The 27,186-nt window shown below is 43.3% G+C and overlaps 4 protein-coding genes across 10 annotated transcripts in view; 2 read left to right on the top strand and 2 right to left on the bottom strand.

The window, feature by feature from the left end:
• VMP1 (vacuole membrane protein 1) overlaps positions 1 to 8,184 on the bottom strand; it is a 70,845-nt gene extending 62,661 nt beyond the window's left edge. Inside the window, exons 1-2 of one of the 3 annotated variants that reach the window (XM_055719422.1) lie at positions 8,073 to 8,172; positions 3,595 to 3,723 (exon numbers count right to left, since the gene is read on the bottom strand). The gene's annotated coding sequence lies outside the window, so the exon portion shown is untranslated. Of the gene's footprint in view, positions 1 to 3,594; positions 3,724 to 6,429; positions 6,467 to 8,072 lie in introns of those variants that run through there. The other 2 variants (XM_005439718.4, XM_055719427.1) reach the window with 2 other exon arrangements.
• LOC129736703 (proline-rich protein 2-like) lies at positions 6,478 to 7,981 on the top strand. The gene has a single exon (XM_055719458.1). It carries the CDS (start codon positions 7,186 to 7,188, stop codon positions 7,960 to 7,962), a length of 777 nt encoding a protein of 258 aa, XP_055575433.1. The 5' UTR covers positions 6,478 to 7,185; the 3' UTR covers positions 7,963 to 7,981.
• PTRH2 (peptidyl-tRNA hydrolase 2) lies at positions 8,106 to 9,478 on the top strand. 4 transcript variants are annotated; one of them, XM_055719476.1, is made up of 2 exons: positions 8,106 to 8,254; positions 8,819 to 9,478. In XM_055719476.1, exon 2 carries the CDS (start codon positions 8,838 to 8,840, stop codon positions 9,354 to 9,356), a length of 519 nt encoding a protein of 172 aa, XP_055575451.1. In that variant the 5' UTR covers positions 8,106 to 8,254; positions 8,819 to 8,837; the 3' UTR covers positions 9,357 to 9,478. The 4 variants fall into 4 exon arrangements, with proteins under 4 accessions (XP_055575451.1, XP_055575448.1, XP_055575446.1 ...); XM_055719473.1 differs by having other exon boundaries at positions 8,190 to 8,254; positions 8,823 to 9,478; XM_055719471.1 differs by lacking the exon at positions 8,106 to 8,254 and adding an exon at positions 8,525 to 8,699 and having other exon boundaries at positions 8,823 to 9,478.
• A 1,701-nt stretch (positions 9,479 to 11,179) lies between these two features.
• Positions 11,180 to 27,186, bottom strand: part of CLTC (clathrin heavy chain) — a 33,896-nt gene continuing 17,889 nt past the window's right edge. The window contains exons 14-33 of one of the 2 annotated variants that reach the window (XM_055719362.1): positions 26,133 to 26,296; positions 24,326 to 24,451; positions 23,610 to 23,752; positions 22,963 to 23,197; positions 22,497 to 22,619; positions 22,255 to 22,400; positions 21,905 to 22,088; positions 21,371 to 21,563; positions 20,770 to 20,927; positions 20,388 to 20,552; positions 20,187 to 20,294; positions 19,892 to 20,059; positions 19,593 to 19,742; positions 19,203 to 19,334; positions 18,927 to 19,037; positions 18,037 to 18,207; positions 17,537 to 17,758; positions 16,404 to 16,424; positions 13,372 to 13,447; positions 11,180 to 12,195 (exon numbers count right to left, since the gene is read on the bottom strand). In XM_055719362.1, coding sequence (XP_055575337.1) covers positions 12,071 to 12,195; positions 13,372 to 13,447; positions 16,404 to 16,424; positions 17,537 to 17,758; positions 18,037 to 18,207; positions 18,927 to 19,037; positions 19,203 to 19,334; positions 19,593 to 19,742; positions 19,892 to 20,059; positions 20,187 to 20,294; positions 20,388 to 20,552; positions 20,770 to 20,927; positions 21,371 to 21,563; positions 21,905 to 22,088; positions 22,255 to 22,400; positions 22,497 to 22,619; positions 22,963 to 23,197; positions 23,610 to 23,752; positions 24,326 to 24,451; positions 26,133 to 26,296 — 2,921 coding nt within the window. In that variant the 3' untranslated portion in view covers positions 11,180 to 12,070. The remainder of the gene's footprint in view (positions 12,196 to 13,371; positions 13,448 to 16,403; positions 16,425 to 17,536; positions 17,759 to 18,036; positions 18,208 to 18,926; positions 19,038 to 19,202; positions 19,335 to 19,592; positions 19,743 to 19,891; positions 20,060 to 20,186; positions 20,295 to 20,387; positions 20,553 to 20,769; positions 20,928 to 21,370; positions 21,564 to 21,904; positions 22,089 to 22,254; positions 22,401 to 22,496; positions 22,620 to 22,962; positions 23,198 to 23,609; positions 23,753 to 24,325; positions 24,452 to 26,132; positions 26,297 to 27,186) is intronic. The other variant, XM_055719368.1, reaches the window with a different exon arrangement.

The raw sequence follows: 27,186 nt of genomic DNA, 5'->3' as shown, positions 1-27,186 counted from the left end.
AAGAGCGTGGTTTTTTTTCCTCTTAAAAAAAAAAACAACCAAAAACCTGAACTGCTGACAATTCTTATGCAATCAAACACAAAGAAAGTAGCCGGTCAGACCTCTTGCTTTAAAAATCCTCTCTTGAATCTTAAAACAGTTTCTGGAATTTTTATTTTGCAAAAGAGTGCGCTCAAAGCTGAAGTATCTTATTTGCATTGCATTTCTCCCTGTAAGCAAACATGATTTACAGTTTTTGATATGCTGCTTTTGTTGGAAAAAAAAGTAGTGCAATATTAAAATGACAGGTTATATAAAACTGTCTCGTGGAGGAAATTCAAGTTTTACAGAAAAAATGCTTCCCCTTTGATTTATGTCAGGCATAACAGCCATGCAGCAACTCAGGTTTGATAAAGAGGAGCGAGACTGACCCCTTGATTCAGACTGCAATAATTTTGTCAATGTTTTAAATAAAATGTTAAAATATTTCAGATACTGTATTTGTTTAATATTTCCAGGGTTTCACAAGTCTGTTTTAGACAGATGTTCCTCTAATCAGGTACGAGCCTTATGCATTACTTGTAACACAGATAAAATTGCTAGCTAGAATTATTGATCATCAAAGGGGTTTTATTTAAAACCCAATAGTTTAAAAGCATCAAGGTCTCAGGAAGGAGTTCTTCCTCCAGCACCTCCTTCCTGAAATGAAATGCGCAGAAATAGAAATCTGTCTAGTTAAACTAGCTAGCAGAAACTCATCTCTTGCATACTACAGTTTCTATTCGTTGAAACGTGGTCCCCAGAATACCCAAACCACCAGGAAAATTAATAAAACTGCTACGCAAAAGTTTGCTTCTGAAAAATACTGAAGGGCTCCATAGTCAGCCAAGGACAACAGAGGACTGACCTGCTGCAGCAGGAGCTCTACAGCATCATTCTGCAGTCACTTGCAACCGAGGGTTTGCTCTGATGTTAGTCAAACACCAGAGAAACATGAACCTCTCTCTCTCCCCAGATCAGTTTTATAGCAGCCTGACACTCTGCAAGTCAGTGAAGTTACCCCAGTACGTAGTGGAGTATAACTGGCTGGTTACTATGGTGATACAAGGATCGAATGTTCAGCCATCTCCTAATTTCATCTGGACAGTAAGTCCCTGTCGACAGTAAAGTGTTTTGTTTGTACCGACTGCACTTACTTGAGCTTATTTTTTAAATATATATTTACACATGTAATAAATATAAGCTTATATACACACACGCATATGTATATCACACACACTTCTTGCACATTCACACGCACCCCCCACCAAAGCTCCCACTGCAGAGGGAAATATTTAAACTGGGCACCAGCAGTCAGAAAGCCTGATGTTCACAGAAAGCTGCTTAGGAAGCAGAAGCCATCCCAGCCCCTGTGCACACAGCCACACTAAAAAACAGGTTCTGGTTTAGGGAACTGCAGTCACGTTTTGCTGGCTTAAAAGTAACAAATACTACTAAAACCCCAACAGCTTCAGTGGAAGTCGCATGTTCCTCATTTTAAAATTCATCTTTTCTCCTTGTGCAAATTGAGGCTTCAAAATTAAAGTCTCCATTGGCTTGGTCTCTGCTCACAGCTTAATTACATTTCAGGCAAGCAAATTTACTGTAACACAAACCACTCTCCATGTTTGATGCTAAGATCTAGCCTGTGCACAACCCTCCCTCTCCATGAGCTGAATTCCGCCACAATCCATTAAACATCTTACTGGCACATCAAAATCATCACTCCCTGGGGATCTCAGGTGCGTGCTTACATACATGTTACAGCTTTCACAAGCTCAACTAACAGAGCCAGTTTTACCCTCCCTGCTTGGAAAGGCACTAATCTGGGATTAGCTTTGCGTAACGCTACCTCAAGTGCACAAGTCAACATTTACAGCAAAGCAGACAATAATCCTCTTGCACACTTCTGTAGGGCAAATCCTTGTTGAGAAGGTCTTAAAGTTCCACCATTTTGCAGAAAAGCTCTAAAAACTTGTATTTAACGATACAGTTGACCAGAAGATTTGATACCCATCACATGGCAAATCCAAATGGGCTGCAACTCAGAAACCAAACCCTTACAGGTTTCAGAAGAAACTCCTTGGTTTACCAAAGTCTAATTATACTTAAAGCATCTTAGCGTAAGGAACTGGAGGATGTGCATCCAGAAAGCTCATCTCTTTTGATCTGTTGCTCTGGTTGACACCTGTTAGAATCCCTAGGCCTGCACTAATGTCTCCCCATAGAGATTAACTGGTGTCGGGGCCTGACCCAAAATGGTCTCATTAACTGAGTCCACATTCTCAAGTCTACACCAAATCCATGACAGCTCACCACAGGAAATTAAATTCCATCTGCTAAACAAAACTTTACTTCTTATGAACGCTGAAAAAGACAGAGTCCATATCTAAAAATAAATTTGCCTACTACATGAAGTAGTTACCAGCAAACATAAAAATAAACTATTTAAAAGAGTGAGAAAAACAACTTTGAACAGTTTTTGTATCAGGGTTGCTTAGATCATTTGTTAGAGCTGTGCTCACACAAGAACTTCTTTGTGGGGCTGAACAAATAGCCCACAAAGCACTATTCAGCTTTAGTGCAATCCATAACATTAAGTATAAAAAGACAATTATTGCTAGTCAAAAATGTAAATTGGTCAACAAATAGGGCTTATGGTAACTGTGACTGGCACTTCACAGCGTAAGTGAGACAAAGCAACACAAGCTATTAGAGCATGAGAACATAAAATTAGGCACTGCAACCTCTGCCCTCCGTAATCAGAGAAAAGGACAAAAGTGTCCTCTTTCTGAAGCTCTTGGGGAGGCCGCCGAAGCACACAAGTGTTGGGTGTGCTTACGTAAAAGGAAACTGTTCAAGACAAGGCAGCTGGGTGCTTGCACTCCCCCTTGGAGGAGCAGAATGTGGATTCACATTCTGTACCAAGGATCTTTTGAGGACTCCTTTCCAATGTGCTGGAACACCAAGGAAGCTGTTAAAACTATTTTAATGATCTCACTGCTTTCCCAGACATTGTTTGAATCGTTAATTCTTACCACTTCTAACTTAGGCAGACCCTGGAACCCTGAGTCTTATCTCCATCAGAGTTACTTGTCACGCAGCTGCTAGAACCAGATTTATAGCTTAGACCGTTTTGCTGCTGTTTCCTCCCAGCCACCTTAGCAACACACCATTTGCAGTCTTTTGTCATTTCTTGCATTTTAAGCCAAACACTCCAGTTCTGCCAGTATCCTGCTGCTTATTTTTTCCTCAACTGTCCTGATAACCATTCCTTCTTCTTTATCTACGTCACTGTTTTTCAATTACAATGAACACAAGAGTAAAAAGTAAGACTTTTTACAGGTGGGTAAGTGATTGCACTAAAGCAGACAGCGTTACACATCTGTAATACGGTTTTGTTTCAGTCATCAAATGCTCTACATATAAGCAACAATTTACACAGGGAATAAGTTAACAGTTTCTTGGCAAAGTAACAGTTTGGAGAGCACTTTCCCTCTAAAGTCAAAGACGGCCTGGCACATGAACACATTTAGGTAAAGGATGAGATCAGTCTCAAAGTGAAACATTACATACCCTTTCAGTTCCGTACAACTATATCACTCTTCACTACTTCAGTATTTGAAGCCAGTGGAACAGACAACTACGTCCTCAGCTCCGCAGACATTCAAGACCAAAGCGACTGCTCTTCCAAACCTCCTGTCCCTACAGAGTAAGATAATACTGTTCATCATGTGATACACAAAACAGACGCAGTCCCTAACTTGAAGGTTAATAACTTTCCTAAAAGACGACAGAAAATAGAAAAAGTAACTGTGTGATTTTTTTTTCCAGTCCTTTAACACTCATGGGAAGCATTCAATTAAAATAAATTAGGACACATCTGAAAGATGTTCAAAATCCCCATAGATTTAGCTGTAACGGGTTACACTTTGATAGGCGTGCATTTATTCCCATACTAAAAATGTTTTTCTAACTAAAATAGTTTAATCCCTCAAGGGAAAAGTAATTCAGTTAAAGACCACAGGTTTCAATTTTGTGGGTTATGCCTCTGTACACCAGACCTATTTTCCAATTCCTAGCCAAATACCATTTCAAAAAAATCATCTTACAATTTAGAGTTAAAATTTCCATTTTCCCAAAAAGACTTTGGGACATCTTTTAGGAAAGAATGATTTAATATTGTTGTAACATGAGTGTCAGGGATGCCGCACATTTTCATTTGAGGTGACTAAAAGTTCTGCCCCTGCCATTAAAGCCACGTATATTAAAACTGTTCTCTTTGGCAGATCTTCTCAGGTGAAACATGAATACTGATGGTTGTCTGCATAGATCCAGCAGTAGAATCACATGCTATAACAATGCAACAAAGTCACTGCACACTACAGAGATGAAAAGACATGGAAGATGGTAGAAAAGACAAAATCCACATTGTTCAGGTCTTCGCAGCGATCTCTCACCGAAAAACTTCCCTCAAAAAAAAAATTAAATAAAAGAAAGGAAAATGAAGGAAAACCGGAAACATGAACATTATCCATTGCTATTATGTAGCATCTCATGCTACCATGCAAGTCACAGATCAGTTCTGTGCTCCTCACCCTGGCAGGGGGCAGCAAGCCTGGGGTGCAGATCACAGCTCACAGAATGAGACTGCTCCTCTGCAGACTGGGATGGTGCTCAACCAGCTGCCCAGAAAACCCCTTCAAGGTTATCAGAAAGGGTGAAATAAGCTGCTGAGAGGGTGACCTGGGGAGATCACAGGAGACCTCCCCAGTGCTATTGCTGTGCTGCTATGCTAACTTCGGTTTCCCAAGTGCCCTGCTCAACTATACCCAGATATTGAACGAGACAGCATTCTAATACACTGCACTTCACATCCTCTCTCAAACAGGGATTCAGTGACAAGTACTACCACAGCGCCGATCAGCACCACAACAAACCTCTTGGGGAGGGCACATCATGTATGCCCAAGCAGCCCTTTCACCAAAATTGATGACTTGGAGAGACTGACAGAAGAGAGAGGCCACGCCACATTGCAAAGACGACTGTAAAGTTAACATTCAGGTGGCTAAACAGACACGGTATCTTTCACATCCTTAGTTCCAGAGACCTCTGTAGAAATCCACACACATACTATCTGCCAAGCTGTTTGTCTCGCAGCCCTCAGTCTGCATTCTGCATTCAGAAGGTGGCAGGCAAGCTCTCCGTCGGCCTCCCTATGCTGCCCAAAGGCACAAAGAAAGGTCACAGGAATTGTCACAAGATGATAACGCATCCTGCACAAAAAATGGCCTGCTAGAATTTGACTAGGAAAGAACAAAGAGTTAGAAACATAGGAGTACAAAACTGAAGAATCGTCACCCGACTCCTCCAGCAGCTGGGGGAGAGTGCAGATTTGGTCGGAACTTTGCCTTTATACTATCTTTTAAGTGCTGGGATACGGTTTCCCCACAAGAGGATGCTTGAACCTGCCCAACCATTATATCCGGAGTGCTTCTCCTGTAAGAGGCATGGCACTGATGAAAGGGGACAGACAGAAGTACCTAACAGACCTCACAGAAAACAGTAGCTGAAACATGCTCCTGAGATAACGACTGCTGCTTTTCATAGACATTAACAGTCTCTAACTGGAACCAGTTCGAGTTACACTATGGCTGCCCCGGCCATTCAATGAGAATAAGCTGCCTGTACAAGGTAAATCACAGAGGCTAATTCTGAGCCTTGTAAGAAAGAATACTCTTTTAACAAGTTTAAAACACACTGAACAACTGCCTGCCTCACTAATAACACCTTACTGTCTCCTGGGTCCATCTGGTCAGTGCAGCACCTAAAACAGCAAGGTGCTGCCCCATGACTGTAGTTGAATACAAAAAGCTTGGTGTGGCAACAGCTTCAGGGCCATGCCCTTTGTTCTCACAGGATAGCAAAGTCCATCCAGCTCACTCTTCTCCATAAATAACAGAAGTTAAAGTTCTAACCTGCAGATAATAGTATGTTTCCTGTCACATTTTATTATACCAGTAAAACTGGCACTGGCTTACTCTTACTATAGATCAGAAGTAATAGTTTCTTGCTTTAAAACAAAAGCTTGTTAAGAAATAAGAGCAGATCTTGAAACATGCATTAATTACACAGAACATTCTAAGGAGAGGTATTCACAAGATGTAGTCAGAAACAGCCATGACATACAAAAGATATTCAAAGACAACATCAGGAAAAAAGCTTTAAGGTAGAAACAGCGCAGAAATTCCAGCTAAGAGGCTTGCTTCCAGCATACCCTCCTCATTGCTACTACCCACTTAAAAGCTACTAAATCTCCTCCTATCCTTTCCCACAGAAGTTATAAGTACCATTGATTTCAGCTGTTAAGTAGGACAAGAAGCTTAGCTCAAATTAATAATTAGTGCTCACCTCCCCTTGCACAACTGGGAACACATTTTTTCAAGCTCTCATCTGAAAACATGGAATGAAGCCATCATTACAACTGTCACTTACGACCATTAAGGAATAAAGAAAAATCCACCTCATGCTGTAGAAATAGTGGATTGAAAGAAAGAGGACTGACATAATGAAGCGCATTTCAACAGGCAAATTAATGCATTAAGACAAGCTTATATATGCTCTCATAAGGTAAGACAGTATAAAGCATGAGAACCCCCAGTCAACCTACCTGGCAGGAAGTGGGGTGAAACAACCTTAAAGAGCACAAGTTCTAACAGCAGAACAGTATGAAAAGCCACACTCAAACGAAATACATGTGCTCCAAGGTATAAAAGAGTAATATCACACTCTCTGCGGCTCAGAGCACTCAACCCATATAATTAACATCAACTAAAGCAGGATACCCACTTGTTGGTGAACACACAGCAGAGGAAATAAGGACAGGAGAGAGCTGTGAAAAGGTGTCATACATGCAGTTCAAAGCGGATAACCTGGATTCACAGCACTTTATAGATAAACAGCCGCTATCAAACTTATTACCCCTTCCCTCAGGTCACCTACATGATTTGCCAAACATCCAAGAGGCAAAACCAGAACAAAACGGGAACCTTACTGCTTTATTATCTTCTGTAATCACTAGATGACATTTGCCAGAGAACTAAAAACCAGGGAAAGACATGCACATGCTTAACTTCAGCCAACAGAAACGAGACATTAAGGGTCTTCATGGATTTGGGCCTAAGCAGCCAAGCCTGGAAGGGAATGCACAACTATGGGAAGAAGGGCGGCCGGCAGGATGTAGAGGATGCGGTGAGCAAGCCCGCTAGCAGAGGACAGCACGTTTCTGCTGGAGAGGCGAAGACCACCGGACCGGCCTCCGACTCCTCGCAGCCAGAAGGATGGATTTCTCACTCTGCCGTGCGGCACCGTGCCCAAGCAGGGCGATTAGGCCCCGCAGGTTCCCGGGGTCTCGTCCGGCGTGACGCGAAGGTCTCGAGCAGCGCAGGTCCCGGTGGGCCGGGGGATGAACGAGCAGCAACACGGCCTCCGCCCCCAGCCGGGCCCGCACCGGCGCCGGGCTTCCACCCGCGCCTCCAGCGGCTCGGGGACGGCTCCCCCGCCCCCAGCCCCTTCACCCTCCCGGCGCTCGGCCCCGGTCGCCTCCCGCTTCCCCCACAGGCCGCCCGTCCCGCCCGCCAGCCAGCCCTCCCGGCCGGGCCTGGCCTCCCCCGCCCCCTACGTGCCACAACACGGCGCGGGCGGCCGCTGGGTCACGGTGCCCCAGGCCACCGCTCCCGCCCGCCCCGCGGCTCCCCTGAGCCCCACGGAAACATGCGGCCGAGCCTCGCGGCGCGCAGACCCCCATCAGCGCACTGCCTCCGGGGGGCCGGGGGGCCGAGAGCGCGACCCCGGGGCGGCCCTGAGGGGAGCGGCCCTGAGGGGAGCGGCCCCGGGGGCGGCGCTGAGGGGGCGGGACGGAGGAAGCCGGGCAGGGGCCGCTGAAGGGGGCGGCAGCGCAGGCCCCTACCCCCCGAGGAAGACCCTGCGACAGCCACAGCCCCAGCCTCGGCTCCAGGCCCGGCTCCAGGCGCGGCCCGCAGCGCCGCACTCACCACGCTCCGCGCCGGTAGCTCCCGCTGGGCCCGCGCCAACCCGGAAGTGCAGGCGGGGCCAGGGCCGCCCCTTCCCGCCCAAACGGGACGCATCACTTCCGGCGCGCCGCCCTCGCGCCCCGCCCTCTTGCCTCACATCCGGGCGACGGCGGCGGGGTGGCGGCCTGGCGGGCGTGTGGCAGGTAAGCGGGGCGGCGGGCCTCGCTTCCCCCGGCGGCACCACCGGTGCCCGGCCCTTCCCCTTCCCTCCGGTGCGAGCGTCCTCAGTGCGGCTCGACCTCTGCATCCGCTACCCCTTGGGCCGCCCGAGCTGCCGCAGGCCTCGGTGGGGTGGGGTGGGGTGGGGTGGGGTGGGGGCGGCGCTGCCCCGCCCCTCTCTCCCTCCGGGAAGCAGGCCTCGAGGGGCTTTTGGGTATTGAATTAAAAAACCCTTCACCGTTTTATCGTTTCTGTCACCGGTTTTAGTGTAACTGCCCCATAATTGGCGATTTTTATCTTGGTTCGGCTTCCTGAGCTGAAGCCCGTCAGCGGTGGGTTGTGCATCGTCACCGGTGACTTTGTGGTGCGGAAGGAGAGGATCATGCACCCAGAAATTTGTCTCTGAACGTCCTTTCCCAGCGCGTGAAGGTGGAATAGTACTTTTTAAAAAAAAATACAAATGCTTTGTTAGTTGTAATATAATTTTTAACAAATAAGCAGGTGCACCCTAACAGACTGAAAAATGCTCTATTCCCCCTCTTTCCTAGCCAGTCTCCAAAATCCATCATGGATTATCTCTCCAAACCCGGGTTGCTCAGTGTCATTGCCGGAGTCGCGTGTGGCATGTGCCTGGGATGGGGCATCCGTGGGAGACTTTTAAGGCAGACCAAAGCTGGAATGACTGCTCCTGTCAATAGCCTGGGGAGCGAAGCCAGCATCATGGGAGAGTCTGGGGAGTTCAAGATGGTGCTAATTGTCCGCAACGATTTGAAGATGGGAAAGGGTAAAGTAGCAGCACAGTGTTCCCATGCTGCTGTTTCTGCCTACAAGCAAGTTCAAAGAAGAAATCCTGAACTCCTGAAGCAGTGGGAATACTGCGGACAGCCTAAGGTGGTCCTTAAAGCTCCTGATGAAGAGACTCTGATCCAACTCCTGTCTGAAGCAAAGCACCTCGGACTGACCGTGAGCTTAATACAAGATGCAGGTCGTACTCAGATCGCTCCGGGCTCCCAGACAGTCCTTGGTATTGGACCGGGACCAGCTGATGTAGTAGATAAAGTTTCTGGTCACCTGAAACTCTTTTGAACGGGGACCAAAGAAATCTGAATGCATTGGGGTGTATTGGTACCAAAGGGACAAAATCCAGGTTTGGGGATTTTTGCATATATTCTCTCAGTATAAATAAAACAACCAGGCTTTGTAAGAGACTTTAATTTGCAAATCATGAGTTTCTCTAGCTTCTGTATTGTGTTCTAAAGTAGGAAAGAAAATGGCACAGTCAGTGGAGTTGAGGAGAGTAGAACTGGCAGAGTTTTACTAGCCGTAAGAAGAAACCCAGTCTAAGACTTGTGTGATTGATCAAGGATTTTGCACTTTGGCTTACTGACTCGGTTGAAGCATTAGTGGAGTTTGTCCCATGTGCTAAAAACGACAGGTTCCCCCTCCCTGCCTTGCAGGGTTTTGTTTTGGTTTTTTTGAGAGAGGTGTTCTTCAATTCAGAAAAGATCTGCTGAAGCAGTTAAAAATTGCCCCACACAGCTGGGGGTAGGCTGTAGCCAACTTCCTTCACCACCAGTTTCTAACAGAATAGCTGATGCAATAGCTTGTAAGTGGTAGGAGGGCGACCAGGCTTTACTGCCCAGACCTCACGAGCCAGGCGATAGTTCTGGGGAGCAGCTGTGAGCTGTGCTCTGTTCTAGATACTTCCATGTAGCTACTGCACCTGCAGGAATCAGCAAGCAGGTCAGCACACCCAGTTCAACTGAGGTAGGGGGTTACCCTCAAATAACAACTTGTTGCACAGGGACTAACTTAAATCCTGTTTTACTTGGAATTACCAGGTCCTCTTGGGTTTAAGGAAGCACTCTGTTACAGATTTTACTGGACAGAGTTCAGAGGACCCTGATCATGGTTTGTGTAAATTCTACCTGCGTAGCTCCAACACTAAAAGCAAGGCCCCTGCATTTCTGATTAGGTGAGCTTTCTGAGTCACACTTCTAATAAAGCTGTTCTGTGAGAATTCTGCTGTTGAGCAAGCCTTTTACAGCCTCTCAGACTTGTCTTCCAGTTGAGTCCCTACAAAACCGGTTGTAAAACAAGGAACAGAAGGATTTGGCTCTATCAGTCAACTTTACAGACCCAGAGGCAATGTCAGAGGTGTTGAAATGCAAGTGTAAGCAACAGCGAACAGAAGTTCTTTATACTGCACCTCAAACTTAGGCAGAATGCTTTTCAAAACCTGACACTACTCACTGCTTCTCTTCTGCTCTGTTACACTCTTGAACAAAGACCCAGAGTCTGCAGCAGGTTAAGCCCCACCAGATGCCACTGCAGCATGGGGCTGGCAGGATCACAATGCAGCTGCAGGGAGTGAGCAGGAAGGGGACTCTGCCTCTAGTGTGGAACCTGACACCCACAGTGGCTCCTGGTTAGGAGACTGGAGCTTCTACAGCTATCACAAGTAGGGCCAGTGCTGTAATACTTATTACACTGAAATATGACAGTATTCATAGAGGAACATTTAAGTCAATTTTATTTGAAGCTAAATATGTTTAAGGCAACTTACATACCTAGAACATGATCTCAGTTTAACTGACACACCCTACTACAATCCTAAGTATCATCTGGTCAAATATGCTGTAGTTGACTGCAGTGCAGCCAACTAGTGGAAAGTGCTATTTTCCTCCCTCTGGCATAATCCTTCTCTAGAAAAAGCGTTATGTATTTTCTTGTATTGCCCCCGCAGTGTGAGACACCACTAATAGTCTCCATTTCTGCTCCTCTAACGGCCCCTCATACCTCTGAATGAACGCACCTGCATGCCCCATAGCACTAGCACTGTAATACTTGGTTCAAGTTCAAAGGTCCTTTTTGAAGACAGTAAAGTGAAGCTACCACTATGCAGCATGTCCACAGTCCAGTAATTTATTTTTAAATTGAGTAATTTCAAATTGCACAAACAAAACTGAACAGCAATATGCTTGAATTCTCTCTTCTGTACACTCAAAACAGTGATCTAAAACACCACAATATCCAACATACACAAACCTCAGGGCAGGGTTAGTAAATACACAGATTGGAATCATGGTGCTCTGTTCCTGAATGGAATGTCCCACAAAAGCACAGGATACAGCACAACGTAAGGTCATCTGTTACATATGGAGTGAGCAAAAAGACACTAGCATTTTCTATATGCGTAACTGGAAAAACCTGCATAGGTTAAGGAAAAAAAAACCCCTTTTACTCATTTTAAGTCAGGCAAGGTTGTCTGTACGCATTTTAAATTCTTTTAGAGCTATGCAATCCAACCCAGGTAGGATATGCTGATTAGTGTTGTCTCTTGTCAGCAGTCTTGCAAGGTCAAATACAAGTATCTTCGCTTTAGCTTTCTCCGAATATACAGTGAGACTTAAATGCATTTAGAATAGACAGTACATACTGTAAGCTGCTCACATACAATGAACTTAAGATTCAGTATTAGAGTGTAACACTATAGAGTGCAAATCAGAATCTTCACAATAGACTTAATGGTAATAAGCAGTCCTGCAAAAGCCCACTTGAACGAAGTCGTTTAAACTATTCCCCTTTCAAAGTAAAGTCTAAATGACATGGAATGTGAAAAAGATTTAACATAAGTGATTCAAATAGGTTGCGCTAGAAAAAACAGTCCTTCATGAAATAAAGGTTACAAGAACACGAGGCAGAACTCTTTGCTTTTCCCTGTTATGAGTTAAAGCGGGGAGGGACGGTGGAGTTTCAGTAAGAAAATACGCTAGCTCCAAACTGACGTGTGCTGCATCTTACATGCTGTACCCAAAGCCAGGCTGTGGTTGCCCGTACGGAGGCGCAGTGTAGCCATAGCCAAAAGGTGCTTGTGGAGGAACTGCGACACTGGGTCCTGCTGTCAACATGAGCTGTGGCTGACCTGGAAGACAGAACAGCCTCATCTTTATTCCTCGGTACCAAGAGTTCAGCCAGTAAAATTCCTGCAACTTCCCTGTAGACATTTGTATGTTTAACAGTAAGTGACCTGGTTTGGGCTCCTTAGCAGCCAGAATGGATATTTCCCCAGAAAAACTCATGACAGAGTACATGGGGTAAAAACACTACACTATGAAGTATGTGGACACGGACAGATTCCTGAAATCTGGAGCAAGTAGTTTTAGTTTTAAGCTCTTAGAAATCCAATTATGAGAGAGAAGGCAATGGCTTCCTGTTCCTTCAGCATTCAACTCACCCAGTCCAAGAATCAATCAGGCTTTTGAGTAGCATTTACTGCTCCAATTGTGTTAGTAACTCTGCTTCATGTAAGGCCTGAGTCCCAGGCTACAGCAAGCCTGATGTGAAGGCTCAGGAGTGCAGGGGTCAAAGTACACAAACACCTTCTAAAACATTCTCATAAGCCATGTTCCCGACAATTGAATAGCTCATTCTGGAGAGCTACATCTTTGATAAGTGTCTGATTTTCAGCTGCTTATGATAACCATTTAATACCACAGCCCAATAGTCGGCAGCTCTAATAGCATGTTAGGCCAGGACACTCTTCCCAGACTCACTCAGCCTTATAGTAGCAATTCAAACATATTAAGAATATGAAACCTGCATAAAAACAACTTGTTACAACATTTTTTGCTTTGGAGACAGGGTAGCTTTACTGGCACATTATGTTGTGACTAGAGATGTCAGCTATACACTGGAGGCTCCTTTATCACTGGATGAAATTCATATCTGTAACTCTTACTAGAATTACCAGAATAACCTGCGTAGAAAGGAAATACCCAAGATAGGGGTAAAGTGTGTTCAGCAAGATCCAAAAATACTGCACTTGGTGGAAGTCTGGAATAGTACAGCTCTTCCAGTGCTTTTCTTTCAAAAGCTTTTCCTTAACAAGCTAGGACAGTCTTAAATCCTGCAGCCTGTATCCACTTTTAGCCACAGCAGCACTAGCACGGTACTTTAGTATTTTGGAACTCATTCTTTTAAGACTTGATTTCACATGAGAACATTCCCACTTTCAAAGACTTCCCTGGGGAAAAACGTGACTAGAGAAAGGTTGTGAAAGCAAAATGTGTTATTGACAGTACATGAACTAGAACATTACCATAAACAATAGGTTGTGTTTCTGTAGCTTGCTCCTCTTCCTTTCTCAAGGACTCTGATGCATCCAGTTTATCCACCTGCAATTGAAATCAACAGTTAAAAAAACTCCTCTAGAAAGAGGTACTTATTCATGGCAGAGAAGTGGAAAAGCCTTAGTGGTATGTTAACACCCATCAAGAAAAGGAAACCACTTCAAGTTAAAGATAAATTCAAGTAGCAATGTTGGTACTGATGCAGTCAAAATTGTCTGTTTCCTGAAAAGAAACCCTAATTGAGGGATTCGTGGAACTTCTTTGAAAGCTCACTCCAGGCTGAAGCTTTGTATGAAAGGTCCCATACTGGACTAGAGCTACTTTGACATCAGTAAGCTCATCGGTCAGCATTGCTCCAACTACTTCAAACCAAGAGCCTTAGGACACAAACTCAAATTTTAGCACCTTTGGTGTTGGAGCAGTTGCTAAGGTAACGCTCAGACCTGGAGAAGTTTCCCTGAATGGAACATTGAGGCAAAGTAATCTGAAGTTGGTATTTGTATACAGCAGACTGCAATAGCATCCGACATGTCACTTGAGCCTCAAGATTTTCACTTTCCAAACCCATTCACTCATGCAATTTAAGTTCAAATGCAGAGAATGCATGTGTATAAGACTTGCTTTTTTCCACTTTAGAACTGTGTGGCAGTCAGCCTAAACCCACAAACAGTCAACGTGTTTGAGTTTAACACACAGTAAGAAGACAAGACTAGCCAGCTTCACTCTGCTGCACAGCAAGTGCAATTGTGCTGTTAGCCCTCCCCTACAGAAAGGCAAGAGAAGAAACTTAATTCTGTAGTGAAATATTGCTTGTTTCTAAAACAGATCCAAGGAGACTCAGCATTACTACAGTCTAAGGCAGGCCCTGAAACCGAAACCACAAAAATTAGGTATCGATATTTTATTCTAAATCTTATCTCCCAGGTAAAGTCAGTCAATCCTGCCAATTACTTTTGAAGACAGTAAGACAACTCAAACCAGATTAACCTTTGATTTCATTTGTGTCCTTTGTAAAGGAGTTTGAAGACAGTTTTCCTGTACTTACACAGGGTTGGCATTACATATTCAGCTACACCAACCATAAGTTCAACAGCTTTCAGCGTAACTGCGCTACCTGAGCAAACATTTGCAGGCAGCTCTTAACAGCTTTCTTCCATTTAGTTGTGAGTTACAACATGTGGTCCATAAACCTGTTAATCTGTAACCTCAATTAGAGGCATAAATCCAGGAAGTGGCATAAGTCCTGAGCTTTATGAGTTCATTCATTGACTGGGCTTTCGTGGCAAGCCTTTTTGTTGCCTCACACCAGTATCTGCCTTGCTGCTGCCAAAGTGCACAGGAGTGTATGCCAATGAGCTTCAAGACTCGTTTCCAGACACCATGCTGAGAACTGCACTGTTTTAACTCAAACAGCAACACACTGAACACAGAAGCACAGGTTTAGAGATGCAAATCCAAGGAGAATGTGCAGAGTTTGCTATTAAGCAGAGGCATTTGGCTTACGCACACTTGGAAAGCCTCCAGCCCAGGACATTTAATGCATTTTTCACCCAGTTTTGATGCCTCCCCTCAGAGCTAAACAAGTATTTACAGTAACAAGCACGAGTTTGAAACCAGCCCACAGGATGGTTCTTACACCACTTGCTTGAGCATCACCAGGTTCAGTACCCTACACACTTGTAGCAAGATTGTTTTAAAGGCTTTTCCACAGGGACTGCAAAAAGCTGCAGAGGAAAAGTAACATGCATTCAATGTTATTGTGTTATGTGTGCATGAAAAATAGGCAAAAGTACTGAAGCAAGAGTGAGGTCTGAAGATGACTGCCATACAGGCTCCCCCCAAAAAACCACACGCAGCCCACAGCAATGCCTTGTAGCTTAAGGAATAGTGGGATGTAATTGCAATGACTGCTACACATGCGTAGTTTAGGCAAACACTGCAGTTCAATTACCTTTTTTCACACACACGCTTTCTTACTGCCTCACCTACTAGCTGCTGAAGGACCTTACACTACACATTTTAGTCAGGTTAGCCTTTAGTTCCAGTGGTGTCATTACAGACATCTTGTCACCAAGAAGCCATTTGCATTTAGTCCATCGTCTAGCTGTTTGTCAGTTTGTTCGCCCTTTGCTCAGCCACATTAGTGGAAAACTCACGCTAGGGCTGACCTCTGGTCTAAGGAGAATCCCAGTGGTATTTGTACAGAAGCAGATGGACAGAAACCTTAGAGATTGTCCTTCAGGAGGGCAAAACTGCATAGTGAAAGGCAAGCCTCAGAGTAGCCTCAGAAGAGCAATAAGCATTACCTTTTTTATTATTATTTTTTAAATGAGGTAGCAAGAGAAGTTTAGTGAAGCTGAAGAGCTTGGAAGGCAGTCTTTTTGGCACAACTACAAGAAATTTACTACAGGGAAGAGAACCACGGACTTTGTCTAATAGCTGAAGTTTTAAGTTGCCATGTGAACTAGAGCACCATGTGGTTTAGACTAGCACCATAAGAACCGGACACCTGAATAAGGAAGTCTCTTCTGAAGCAGCTAGTATCTATTCTGCCTACTGTCAGCACGCATTAGTAACGGTCAAGAGATCAGAAACTGGATCACAGTCCTTAAATGAGTAAATACCATACCGATTGACAGTTCAGAGACAGTGGTCCAAGACTTAATGGTTTCTTATCATAGGAGGTTCTTCCAGTCAGATTTCCTGTCAAATAGTAGCACTTGTGTATCCTTTTGATACCAGGTTGACTGTGATCCAACTGATCACCTGTATGCCCTTCCTGAGGATCTATAAGCTTATTAGTAGCAAATGAATCTACTTTTGTCCTACAGCACTAGCTACTTGTAGAGTTAAACAATTTGCATATGCTTTAGTGATATTTTGTTTGGGGGAAAAAGCAGTAGCAGCAGTGTAGTAAACATAGGAAAGGAAAAAAACTCATGCAGAATCCTTAGACTTAGTCCTCCAGACTTAAAGATGGAAAACAAGAATCAACTTTCACCTTTTCCTTTATTGCATCAACCTGCAAAGGAATTCAGAAGGTGCAGCTTAGAAAAAATAAAATTCCATATTTAGCATATAAAAGGTAGAAACAAAAGCGTCAGGGAAGAAATAATTAAGGTACAGGTGAGTAAAAACAAAGATACACCAGAAGTATCTGCTTTAGAAAGGCAGCTCTGCTTGTCGCTAGCTCTTAACTGCATTGATTTCATTAGCTATGCTACAGTTACATCCTAACGCTTTAGCAGATCATCAAATTTTAATCTTTTAAGAATCCCACTGCAAGACTGCTACTCTCAAGAGAGGCCTGGTATTAGCTTGGTACATCAGTCATCTGACAAGTGATGTTACTGCTTCGATAGCTCCCCACCTCCCCCAAAATACAGCATTTAAGGATAGCAGATTGGCTATGGAGCTACAGAGTAGTCCTGCCTTTAGAAGCAACAGCCAGGCAAATCTTCTAGATAAGCAGGCACTCTAGTCTTCATTGACTCTAGTTTCAGTTAAGCTTTTACTTCTCAGAGGAAGTGTCTTAATTAAGGAATTTACACCATTTCACTGGAAGATACACTAAAAGCTTCAGCTAAGCAAGTCTTGCTAGTGACAGTTGGCAATTAACTGAAATTTGGTTCAAGTCTGTCAAAACATTACTGAGTACCTTCCCCATCCTAAGTCACTTCAAACAAAAGCCGAGTCATAATTAGTGCGATTAAGTATCAGAGCCACATTTTAAGAGTTAATGCACAGCAGACCACGTTAAGTCAAGATCTAGCCATAAAAGCTTTTTTAGTATACAGTCTAGAATTTAGTTAAAGAGTTTGATCCCAGCTGGGATTCCTGACTGATGCAGCATATGAAAAGCCTGAATCCTGGAACTACTTTTAAGACACTGCCCATGGCCAGGCAAATACTACTGATGTAGGTTCTGTAATTGGTAGATAGGGTGGAGTCTGCAAGTGTTTCAGTCTCTTAGAGGGCGAAGTCTCTCCCCAGATGGACTGAAAAATAAGTGTGGACATGGACAGACAGACATTTGACAAAGCCCAGATCAATGTTAGTAGCAAGCAGACAGTCTCAAGGCATACACCACAGTGACTAACAAGCTTTCAGCATCGGAGAAGCACCTGCTCTTACCTTGGTCAAGTACTCCTTCATGACCTGAATAAAGTATGGCATGGCAAAGTCCATGATGTTGTGCCTCCACGCCGTTTCCAAGACAACATCTGGCCTTAGGAGATCGTAGCAGGTGAAGAGACAAGCACCAAAGCATTCTCTCTTGTTCTCCTGCAAGAACCACTGCAACAACTCTTCTGCCAACTCAGTATCTTTGGATTCTGAAGCATACTGCATTGCATCCTACAACAGGAGAGTCTGTTTAGCCTCAGGTGCCATAGTACAATGGCTGACATGTACGTGGTACTTCACTAAGCTGCAATCTACTACTGACATTAGTAGGAGGCATTCTAGGACTTGTTTGCAAGAAATCTGTCCATCTACTGCCACTCTGAAGCAAGATTTGCCAGATCAGCAACAGCCACCAGCTAGTAGCATCCAAAAAGGTGCAACTTTACCAGAAAGTCACAGGTCTCTGAAAAAGCCAAGCATGTTTAACCAGACCTGTGCAACGGTCTTACCTTATACAGTCTGTCTTTCTTACAGAGTTCTACACTCTGTTTCCAGCGATTGTTTCCTTTAAAGAGATAAGCAGCAATTCTTCGGAACTCTATTAGTTCATGTTTCTCCAAACGTTGAGCAAGAGAAATGTTGTCAAAGTTGTCATAAGCATCTATGGAAGTCCTAAGAGCCTGAGTTAAATAGAAAAGAAAAGTTATTCACACCTCAAGTGTACAACTGCATCCACAAAGATGCAAACATTTCCATACTCCTATTTCCAGGAGGATGAAGTACTCTAGCCAGACCTGCAGAGAGTTTTAGGTTTATCTGGGGGTTTGGTTCAGGCATTTGGTTTTTTATGAATTCAAGTTAGTATTTTTCAGTGGTGATTGCTGAGGTTAAGGAGCCTCTGAATACCAGAGTTGTTTTCTGAAACCTGTAGAACAGCTAGACATCATAACTGTTTGCCCCTTCTGTGAATTCTTTCCTTAGCACCCCCACTGTTTGCCTTAAATAAAAGCTGATCTGCCACACTCATACCAGAAGTAGCCAGTCTACCATCCCCAGGAGTGACCCAACAAGCTCCCAGAAAGTCACTACCAGTTCTCCACTTAATCCTTGTCTAATCACCACTAGTTTAGTTCGAAGCGTCAAAGAACATACATTCAAGGAATTCAAGTCAAAAGCAAGCAGGTAAAATCTACTGACAACTAGAGAGAGAGAGAAGCCCGTCTTTCTAAACATCAAATGCAGATCAAGAATATTAGTTTAAGACTGACACAGAAGCCAGCATGAAAATTTTGAAATTCAGGAATAGCTGTTTCTATTATGAAGCACATACAACACGCAAGTCGATACCCGTTCCAGATATTACTGCTGCTATTATATTATATCTTGAGACAAGACATACCTGGTAGTCTTCTTCAATAATGAAGAGGTTGTTCAGGGACTCATTCACTGATTTGTTGTTGTGATTTTGAACAGAGCGCAGGTAAGGCTTAACCAGTGGGAGCTGTTTAACCTTCAAGGAATCAGGTAGATAAGTTTAAGTCAAGATAACTTTCTGTAGAGGTCCCCTAGCATCTTCCCCGAGGCAGTGAAGTAGCTGAGCATTTTAAAGTGCTACTAAAGCTAAATGCTTTTCCAGCTGCAAATTTTCCTTTGACCTGGATAGCAGGAAAGTTACCTTTGTGAAGAAGGTGACAGCACGAGTGTGGTCAAGCCGAGGGGACAACACCATCAGCAGATCATTGAGCAACAGAGGTTTAAATTCCAAATAGAATTGAACTGCCTTGTAATACAGCTCTACATTGGCCACCTAGAGATGAGTAAGGATGCACATTCAGAGCAGAAGCTTGATCACAGAGAAATCAAAATGAAAGACAGACATAACCTTAGATATTCCAGCACAACTGACTAAGACTTATTCTTGTGTCTAGAAATCTCTTCAGTTACTGTAGTTGACTTGCTTTGAAATTGCGTGGCAATACCACAGAACTTCGCACTTTAAACAGGCTACAAGTAAGAGAAGCACACATAGCAAGAAATTTACATCCTTTCACTAGGGAAGTAATACCTTAGTGATGATATCTTTGAACTGGCCTTCTTTCCAAGCATCTGTTGGGTGATTCATCATTGTGATTATGGCGTTATCATATTCCTCATATTTATCATACAAGAACACCAGTTCAGCCCAGAGATGGGCTTGCTCTGCAGCTCTAAGAACCTAAGCAAAAGGTATATTAGAAATTCCAGTCAACATATGTTACTATCAGTGCTATGAATAATAGCTCAAAAGCTGCTATTGCAAAAGCAAGGGTACAGACAATCCCAACAGATACGTTTAAAGTTAAATTTAAGGCCTCAGACATTCACCTTGGGAATGTTGACTCTGGACCAGAACAGCTCCAAGTGCTCTCTCATCTTCTGTGGCTTGAATTTGGAGTAGAGAATTGCTAGCTCTGTAAACATCCCCATGTGGGCTCGCTCAAGGCCAAGCGCTGCTTCCAACATAGTTATCAGCTCTTCAAAGTAGCCACGATCCTAAGAGACAGATAGTTACGATACGTTTCGTATTTATTAGGAACCAACCTGAATCTAAATTTCCAGTTTTGGACGAAGTTGCCATGAAAGAATTTAGACTTTGTGTAACAGGAGTCAGTTTAATTACCTGGTAATAGTTGATTAGCTCTTCCAACTCATCTGCATGCACTACAATATGGAGTCCACACATCTGGGCCAGGCGGAACTCTTTTCCATCAACACAAGCAAAGCAGACCTGGAATCAACAATTGCATTATTGCTTACAATCAAAGCTTCTCAAGAGGCTCAGCTACAGCTTTGAAGTCCCTCAACTTATCCATAAGTTTACCTCTTTCCATGTGCGAGTACTGTTTGCTTTCCGAGCACCATCTACAGCTGCCTGGTATTCACCTAGGTGAACTAAAGTTGAAGCTAAACGGCCAAAGTTGGACACATTGTTATACAATAGCTTAGCTGCTTCATACATCTTTTCATCATAACAGCGATCACCAACCTGCAGGAGAGCATAACCAGGTTATTCTCCCAGCTTTTCAGTCAAGGGCTTACATAAAACATGTAGCATTCAAGCCATTATCAAAACGGAAATGCCTTTTGAGTTCAAGATCTAGCTACACACCCAAAGAGACAGAAGACCCAACACCCCCCTGATTAGCAAGGCCTAAGGAGCCTGCTGCTGTGATCCAGCAATACTGGAACTCAGTCTCACTCACTTGTTGGATATGTGCGTTGTTTGGTCCATTGATAAACTCCTCTAGCTCTGCTAGACGGTTTGTTTTAGCAAGAGCAAAGATTAATTCTGTTTCCACATATGACTCCCGGGCCTTCTTGCGTGCCATCTGGAGATACTTCACCAGTTCTTCCCAGTTTCCTATGGAACAAGAGTTCAGAATGCTTATTCCCTGCCATTGAGTACGCTTGTGCTTAAGCTGTACCACCAGCTCAACTTAGTTACATGTAAGTATTTCCACAGCTATTCCCAACAATCAAGACTAGCCTTCGTACTGCACATCCTAGACCAGACTAAAGTTGTCTTACAACAGACCTAACTAGAATCCTGGAATTTAACTTCATGCAAAGACCTTCTTAGTAGCAACTGCTAGTCTCCAGCTAGCTGGAGAAAGTAGTTTTAAGACCACTGAATCTGCAAATGGAATACACTATCTTTACCTGTTCTCACTTAGGGCAGTCTTTGAAGGACCAGATTCCTCTACTTGCATCAAGGTACAGATTTGGCAGAACTACAGATTGAGCAACTACACAAGAGAGCTGAGCAACATCAACAGCAATAATTTAAACAAAACTTTATCATACCACTGGCATTGGCAGCTTGAACAACTTCCATGTAGGAGGAAGGATCATCTGCTTTAATATACGAGTCAATTGCTTCCTTTACCATCCCCTTCTGAAGCTGTGCTTTAGCCAGCTGACTCCATACAGCAGGCTCATTGCAGCGTTCAGCAAATTCATATGCACGGTCCAGGTTTCCAATATGCTCTATTAATACCTGAAGAAAGGGTGACCACAATCAGCCACTATTTATAAAGGTCAGTTTTACAAGATGCTGAGCTGTGTTTTGTTACTTCTTCAATGGATCCACAGTTGCTTTTAAAATAGGGACTACTCTGCACAACCCATGCAGCCCAAGTGATTTTAGGCTTACGAAGTCTCACTTCAAGAGGATTCAATACACAGCATTCGTTCTACTTTAAGACAAGACACTGAGCAGCTTTGGTCACTTTGCTAATTGATGTTAAGTGCTGAAGTCACAAGTTAATGGCAAAGTCCTTGTGTTCACATGTCTTAAGGAGTTATAAGACCAATACAGAGACTGAGATTTTAAGATACCTGTACAGCTGATGTGTTGACATCAAATTTCCTGAAGATAGCAAAAGCCTCCTCAAAAAGCTCATTGCTAATAGCTATATTGGCTATGTCTGGAGCATCATAGTTATCCAAGCGGTTGATGTACTCCATGACACGGGTGCGATCAGCCTTAATAGCTGTAAGAATGAGAAGGTTCTGCAGATTCCTGCATAGAGGAAGAAAATATTAGTACATACCAAGTAACAATCAAGAAATTCACCCTTCCTTCTGAGGAAGGTATTAGTTTATTTGCTGTTCCACACTACAACAATTTAACAGCTGCACCAGGTATAATGTCAAGTTTCCCATGACCTAGTTTTGACTTTACACACCTGTGCTCACTGAACACAGAGTTATCAAGAACTATTTTCTCCAGCAGTTCAATAAGCTCATTAGGAAGATCTGCAGTCATGAAGGCCTTCACAGTAACAGAGACTTCCTCAGGATCCTGTGTCTCTGACAGTGCAGTCTGTACAACCTGTAGGAAGAGCCAAGCAATTGACAAATCAGTTAAGTTGGGTACTAGCAAGTGAAGTCAGGACAGCAAAGGCTTTTAAAGGTTTGTCAGCCCTACCTGGTCAATTAGCGGTCTTCTGTAGGGGTTGCTTTCCAGTAGTACGCTGGCCCACAGTTCAGGGTCTTTACGACGAACTAAGTAGCGGGAAAGACTTTTGAAGAGGGAGTTCTCATTGCACACCTAGTGAAAGGCAAAGTCTATTCAGAGTGCAGTCACAGCTACTGAATGTACAGTGAATGAACTAATTGTATCGCAACATTAAATAAGCCTGCCTGGGATGCAGATTAGAAATCTCAGGCTTTGGTGCTTCTTTTAGCCTCCTATTCTAAGATATCCAAGGGAGTCCCACTTCTTATTAAGTTGCAGAGGGAGATTAAATAGCTACCTATTCTGTTAGAAGTGAGCAGTTCCTAACTTAATACTTTTTAGGAATTAAATGCATTTGTCAGACAAACCCAACCATCTACCCCATGATACTCAGGTTAGAACTTAACCCACGAGTTCACTGCCTTGGCATACGTACATTAATAAGTTCCAAATCACACTGTCCACGCTCATAAGCCACACAGGCCAGGTGAGGGTCCCTCTTCTCACAGTACTTGCCAACAACACGACTATCATAATAAGGATTCTCACGCAGGAATCTTTCTGGGTTGTTGTTGCTATCAATGTATATTTTGGCCAGTGCATTGTGAGTCGCAGGCTCCTCACAACCCTCGTGAATTCTTGCTTCCAGCCAAGGCAGAAGCAGTTTCAGCCTAGAAGGAAGCAGTTTTCACATTAGAGAGGTTGAGTGAATAAGCAACTACCTGCTTGCACAGTTTCTTCACTATTCAAGTCAGCTTCAGCATAGGATAGACTCAGTAACTAAAGCAAAAGTTACAGTACTCCGTTTTGACCTGCATTCTAGTTCATTATTATAATGGCATAACATTCTGACACTATGAAAAACATCACATGCCAAAGGCACTCATTTTATAGAGGCCGTCTAAGGGAGATCCCCAACACCAGCCAAGAAGTAAAGCAGACTTCTGCTGCTCACTCACCAAACGGCAGCTTCTTGCTATGTCAGTACCGGCTTTAGCTACGTAAGGAGGACACGCATTGATGTAAGAGCAGTGTAACACTGCCAAATCAGTAATGGTGAAGAGATTTGTATAAGTTCAATACCTGTTTCTTTTCTCAACCTCTGCAACAAGCTCATCAGTCGAAAATTGACCTCTCACTACAAGGATAAGGTTCTTTATCACATCTTCAGAGCAATCCACATCAAGCAGTCCCCCAATAACCACAGGCAGACGGCTTGGATTCACCTGAACAGGATCATTTAAAGAAGTCAGTGTGTTGTCACGCAGCATAGGTGGCCAATACTTATCCCTAGAAGTACACACGAAGGCTGCTTATTAAGATTGACCTCATCTTCCTGCCTTTACTTGCAGCTTCCTGAAGTTCTGCACAAGCTTCAAAGTCAATTCTTCAGTCACCAGGGGTTCACACCACAGTTCAGTGGCTCGCTAATGCTCAGTCCCCAAAGGAGGAGCTCCCGAGCAAGCCAATTTGTCCCTGCAGGAAGTATAAAAAAAAAGAACTTCCCCACCCCCAACATGCTGGAAGTTAAAATTACCCTAAAAACTCCGAAGTTATTCTACCAAGTCTCCCTCCTTCAAGAGACACGTTAGCAGAGGTTACTGCTCAGCTTGACTGAAGAATAAGAGACCTGACTCACGTAAGGGCTAACTCAGGGCTAACTTAACAGAGGCCACTAACAGCTACTTAATTATGAGGCTGTTTGGAGAATACTTAAATATAACGCCTATAGTTGCATATACTATTAGAAAGATCAACCAGTTTGACCCATTAAAGCTGAGTGACAAATCGTAACTTACCTTCTGCACATAAATCTCAATATACTTTTGGAGATTATTTCTATACAAATACAGCACCAAGTCGTGGACAAAGTCAAAGCGATCACACACAATGATGAGTGGCAACTGGTCAGTGAGTTTAGCTTCCTACAAAGAGAAGAGCCTTAGTAATTCGGTTTTGTTCTTGGGCTTAGGCAGACAAATACAGTCACTTAAAACTGTTAAAGCAGCTGAATTTGGAAAGCTAAAATTCGACACTTAGCCCAATAATGATAGCTCATTGTTCAACTAATTGCTTGCAATATGTAGCAAGTAGGAGTTCTCACGCCCACTTCAGGGTCTACAGCAAGAAGCCTTCTGAACTTTAACCCTGCTCCTTTGCACAGCAGAGTATACAAAAGTTTTACAACACAATACAACTATTACAAGCCTAAGCTATGGATAGCATTCTTATCTGCCACTGGTGTTCGGTGTGCAGGATTAGCACTCTGGGATTTCAAAAGGAATTTAACCAAGACTACATTAAGTTATGGTTCACAGTGTAAAACATATATACAAACAAGTGTCTTGTGATACCTTCTAACTATGGATTTAGAGAACAGTTAAGAATCAAGCCAGTAGCAGTACTACTTAAATTGCTCATCAGATTAGTTATCTAAAAGCATTCAAACTTTCAGCGTAAGATTACAAATGATTACAGTACAGAAGCTTAGGCTATGTGGCAGACAGTATTCAGGATGCATACTTCAGATTACTTATTTGAACATGCACATCCCAGAATATAATCCTACGTATAAATTACACTTAAGGACTTTACACAGGGAGGCCTGTACTGGGAGATTTACCTGGTACATGTCCTGCACATTCCAGACATGGAACAGCACAAAAAACAATAGCTTTCATCAGGAATTTGACAGCTTGATAACATATCTTAGGTGGCTTGATCAATTTACATACCTTACACCTCGGTGACACCAGGTCATTTTTATAGTATTCTCATTTGAAGAGTTTTGCCATCTTCAGATATGATCAGCAAAATCTAAGACTATACTATGTAACCAACAAACATGAAGGCAGGAAATGTTCCCAGATAAAGTTTTCCCCTCCCACACTGTTTCTCAGTTATTTCTAGCGTGTTACATTTGTCGATAAGCTCAGCACTAACAACAGACTACAGAATCGGAACTTGGAACGCACCCTTTTTTTCCAGTCTTCAGAACTGTTTCAGCAATGCTCTGAATCCCAGCAATAACAGTCAGTTAGCATGTCCTTACACTGACTGGCACATCCTAGCAGCACTAAACTGTGGTTCACCTGGCTAAGACTTCAGTGTGTATGAGTAAGATGGATCAATCATGAACTCTGAAAGCACTTATGGAATTAATTGACAGAATTAATTTGCTGTTTCAGTAGCTGCTCAGTTGAAGCCGATTATACTGTAAATAACCATTAAGTTTTGAACTCATTTGCCATTGTGGTTGTTCTCAATCTTCAAGTTACCCATTTGCTACTTTATAGCTGACATCTGTAACAAGTTCTAGATGAGCTGGTGCTATTATTACAGGTTTAGAGTTCATGCCAGGTCAATCTTGCTAATAGCAGCAAGGAACTGATCTGACAGATTCTCCATTTTTCAGATATTGTTCCAGGCTCAAGTTTTATTAGGAGGTACTGCCAGCATGCTAGACACCTCTGGTTTAAGAGAACAGGTGGACCGTTCAGTGCAAAGGTTAAGTCTTAAGAGCTGCCTCATTTCACTGGTGACACCCACCATGTTTTCTTAGAACCCCAAACAGGCCAAGACAGTCCAGTGCTACCCAAACATTACCTTGAGGAAGTTTTTAACACGTTCAGGGTCATAGCAGTTACTTTCCCTGCAGATTCTTTCCACTTCTTTAATCTGTCCTGTCTTGCATGCAGCCTGAATATACTTGAAGTGCACATCTGGATCCTGGCTGAAGTTCACAATAGAGCCCAGGAAATAAAACAAACCTCGAGGGAAACAGTCAACATGTTATTCTGCTAAACCACTTGAGGTGGATCAGTATTAGCTTTCTAGCAAGCTTCCAAGTTATAATTACATGAAAATTTGACTCCAACTGCTGCCAAAGTTTACGAAGAACTGAAAAAGATTCAAGTGTTGCCATTTTTTTTACAAAACCCATATTGTCCTAGCTGAGTTGAGCCTGTTGTTGTTCCCCATGTACTAGGCAGACTAGCATGTTATAGGCAACTTCGTATCATCATCAATTGCCATAGGTCAGCTTTGTTAAAACATCCAACATGTGCCTTCCACACGCTCCCTAGACAGGAGGCGAGGAAGAGTTTAGAAAACCAAAACTAGTTGTGCCCAAAAGCTACTATCACACCTTTCACTAAACAGTGCAAAAGCTGCTTGCCATGACCAACAGCTAAAGTTCACTTAAAGCTGATGCCATATAATACCCAACTACTTCAGACAAGTGACTGAAGATTCATTTGGGTTTTGGAAAAAACACATATAAGGCTGCCTATGCAAGAAACCTGTCTAGAATAGCATCTTATTCCAATGAACCATTCTCCCAATTCCAAGAGTCCAAGATTATGTTGTGTTCTCAGCCTTTAAAGACGTTTTCTTTAAAGCTTAGCAAGATGCTATTCAGCCACACATCTGCAGAGGTTTGACCACTGATGTACCACCATGCTTACTAGACAACACACAGGTTGAGAAGTACAAAAGCTAAAGACCCAAAGGCTACACACATTTAAGATGACCATTTTGGACAGAGGAAAAAGGCCAGCAGCTCCTTCAGTTACCTTTTTAAATTGTCCTACAGCTCCAAGCATTTTGGTAGCATTTCAGAAAACCGAAATACGCAACACAATGTTGCACCACCACCATC

The sequence above is a fragment of the Falco cherrug genome, chromosome 1 (assembly GCF_023634085.1).
Source record: "Falco cherrug isolate bFalChe1 chromosome 1, bFalChe1.pri, whole genome shotgun sequence".
In the NCBI taxonomy this organism is placed as follows: Eukaryota; Metazoa; Chordata; class Aves; order Falconiformes; family Falconidae; genus Falco; species Falco cherrug.
This window is presented reverse-complemented; position numbering and strand designations above follow the sequence as displayed.

What these genes read in the sequence shown, in the direction of transcription:
- LOC129736703 (XM_055719458.1), top strand. Translation starts at nt 7,186, where the DNA reads ATGGATTTGGGCCTAAGCAGCCAAGCCTGGAAGGGAATGCACAACTAT.
- PTRH2 (XM_055719476.1), top strand. Translation starts at nt 8,838, where the DNA reads ATGGATTATCTCTCCAAACCCGGGTTGCTCAGTGTCATTGCCGGAGTC.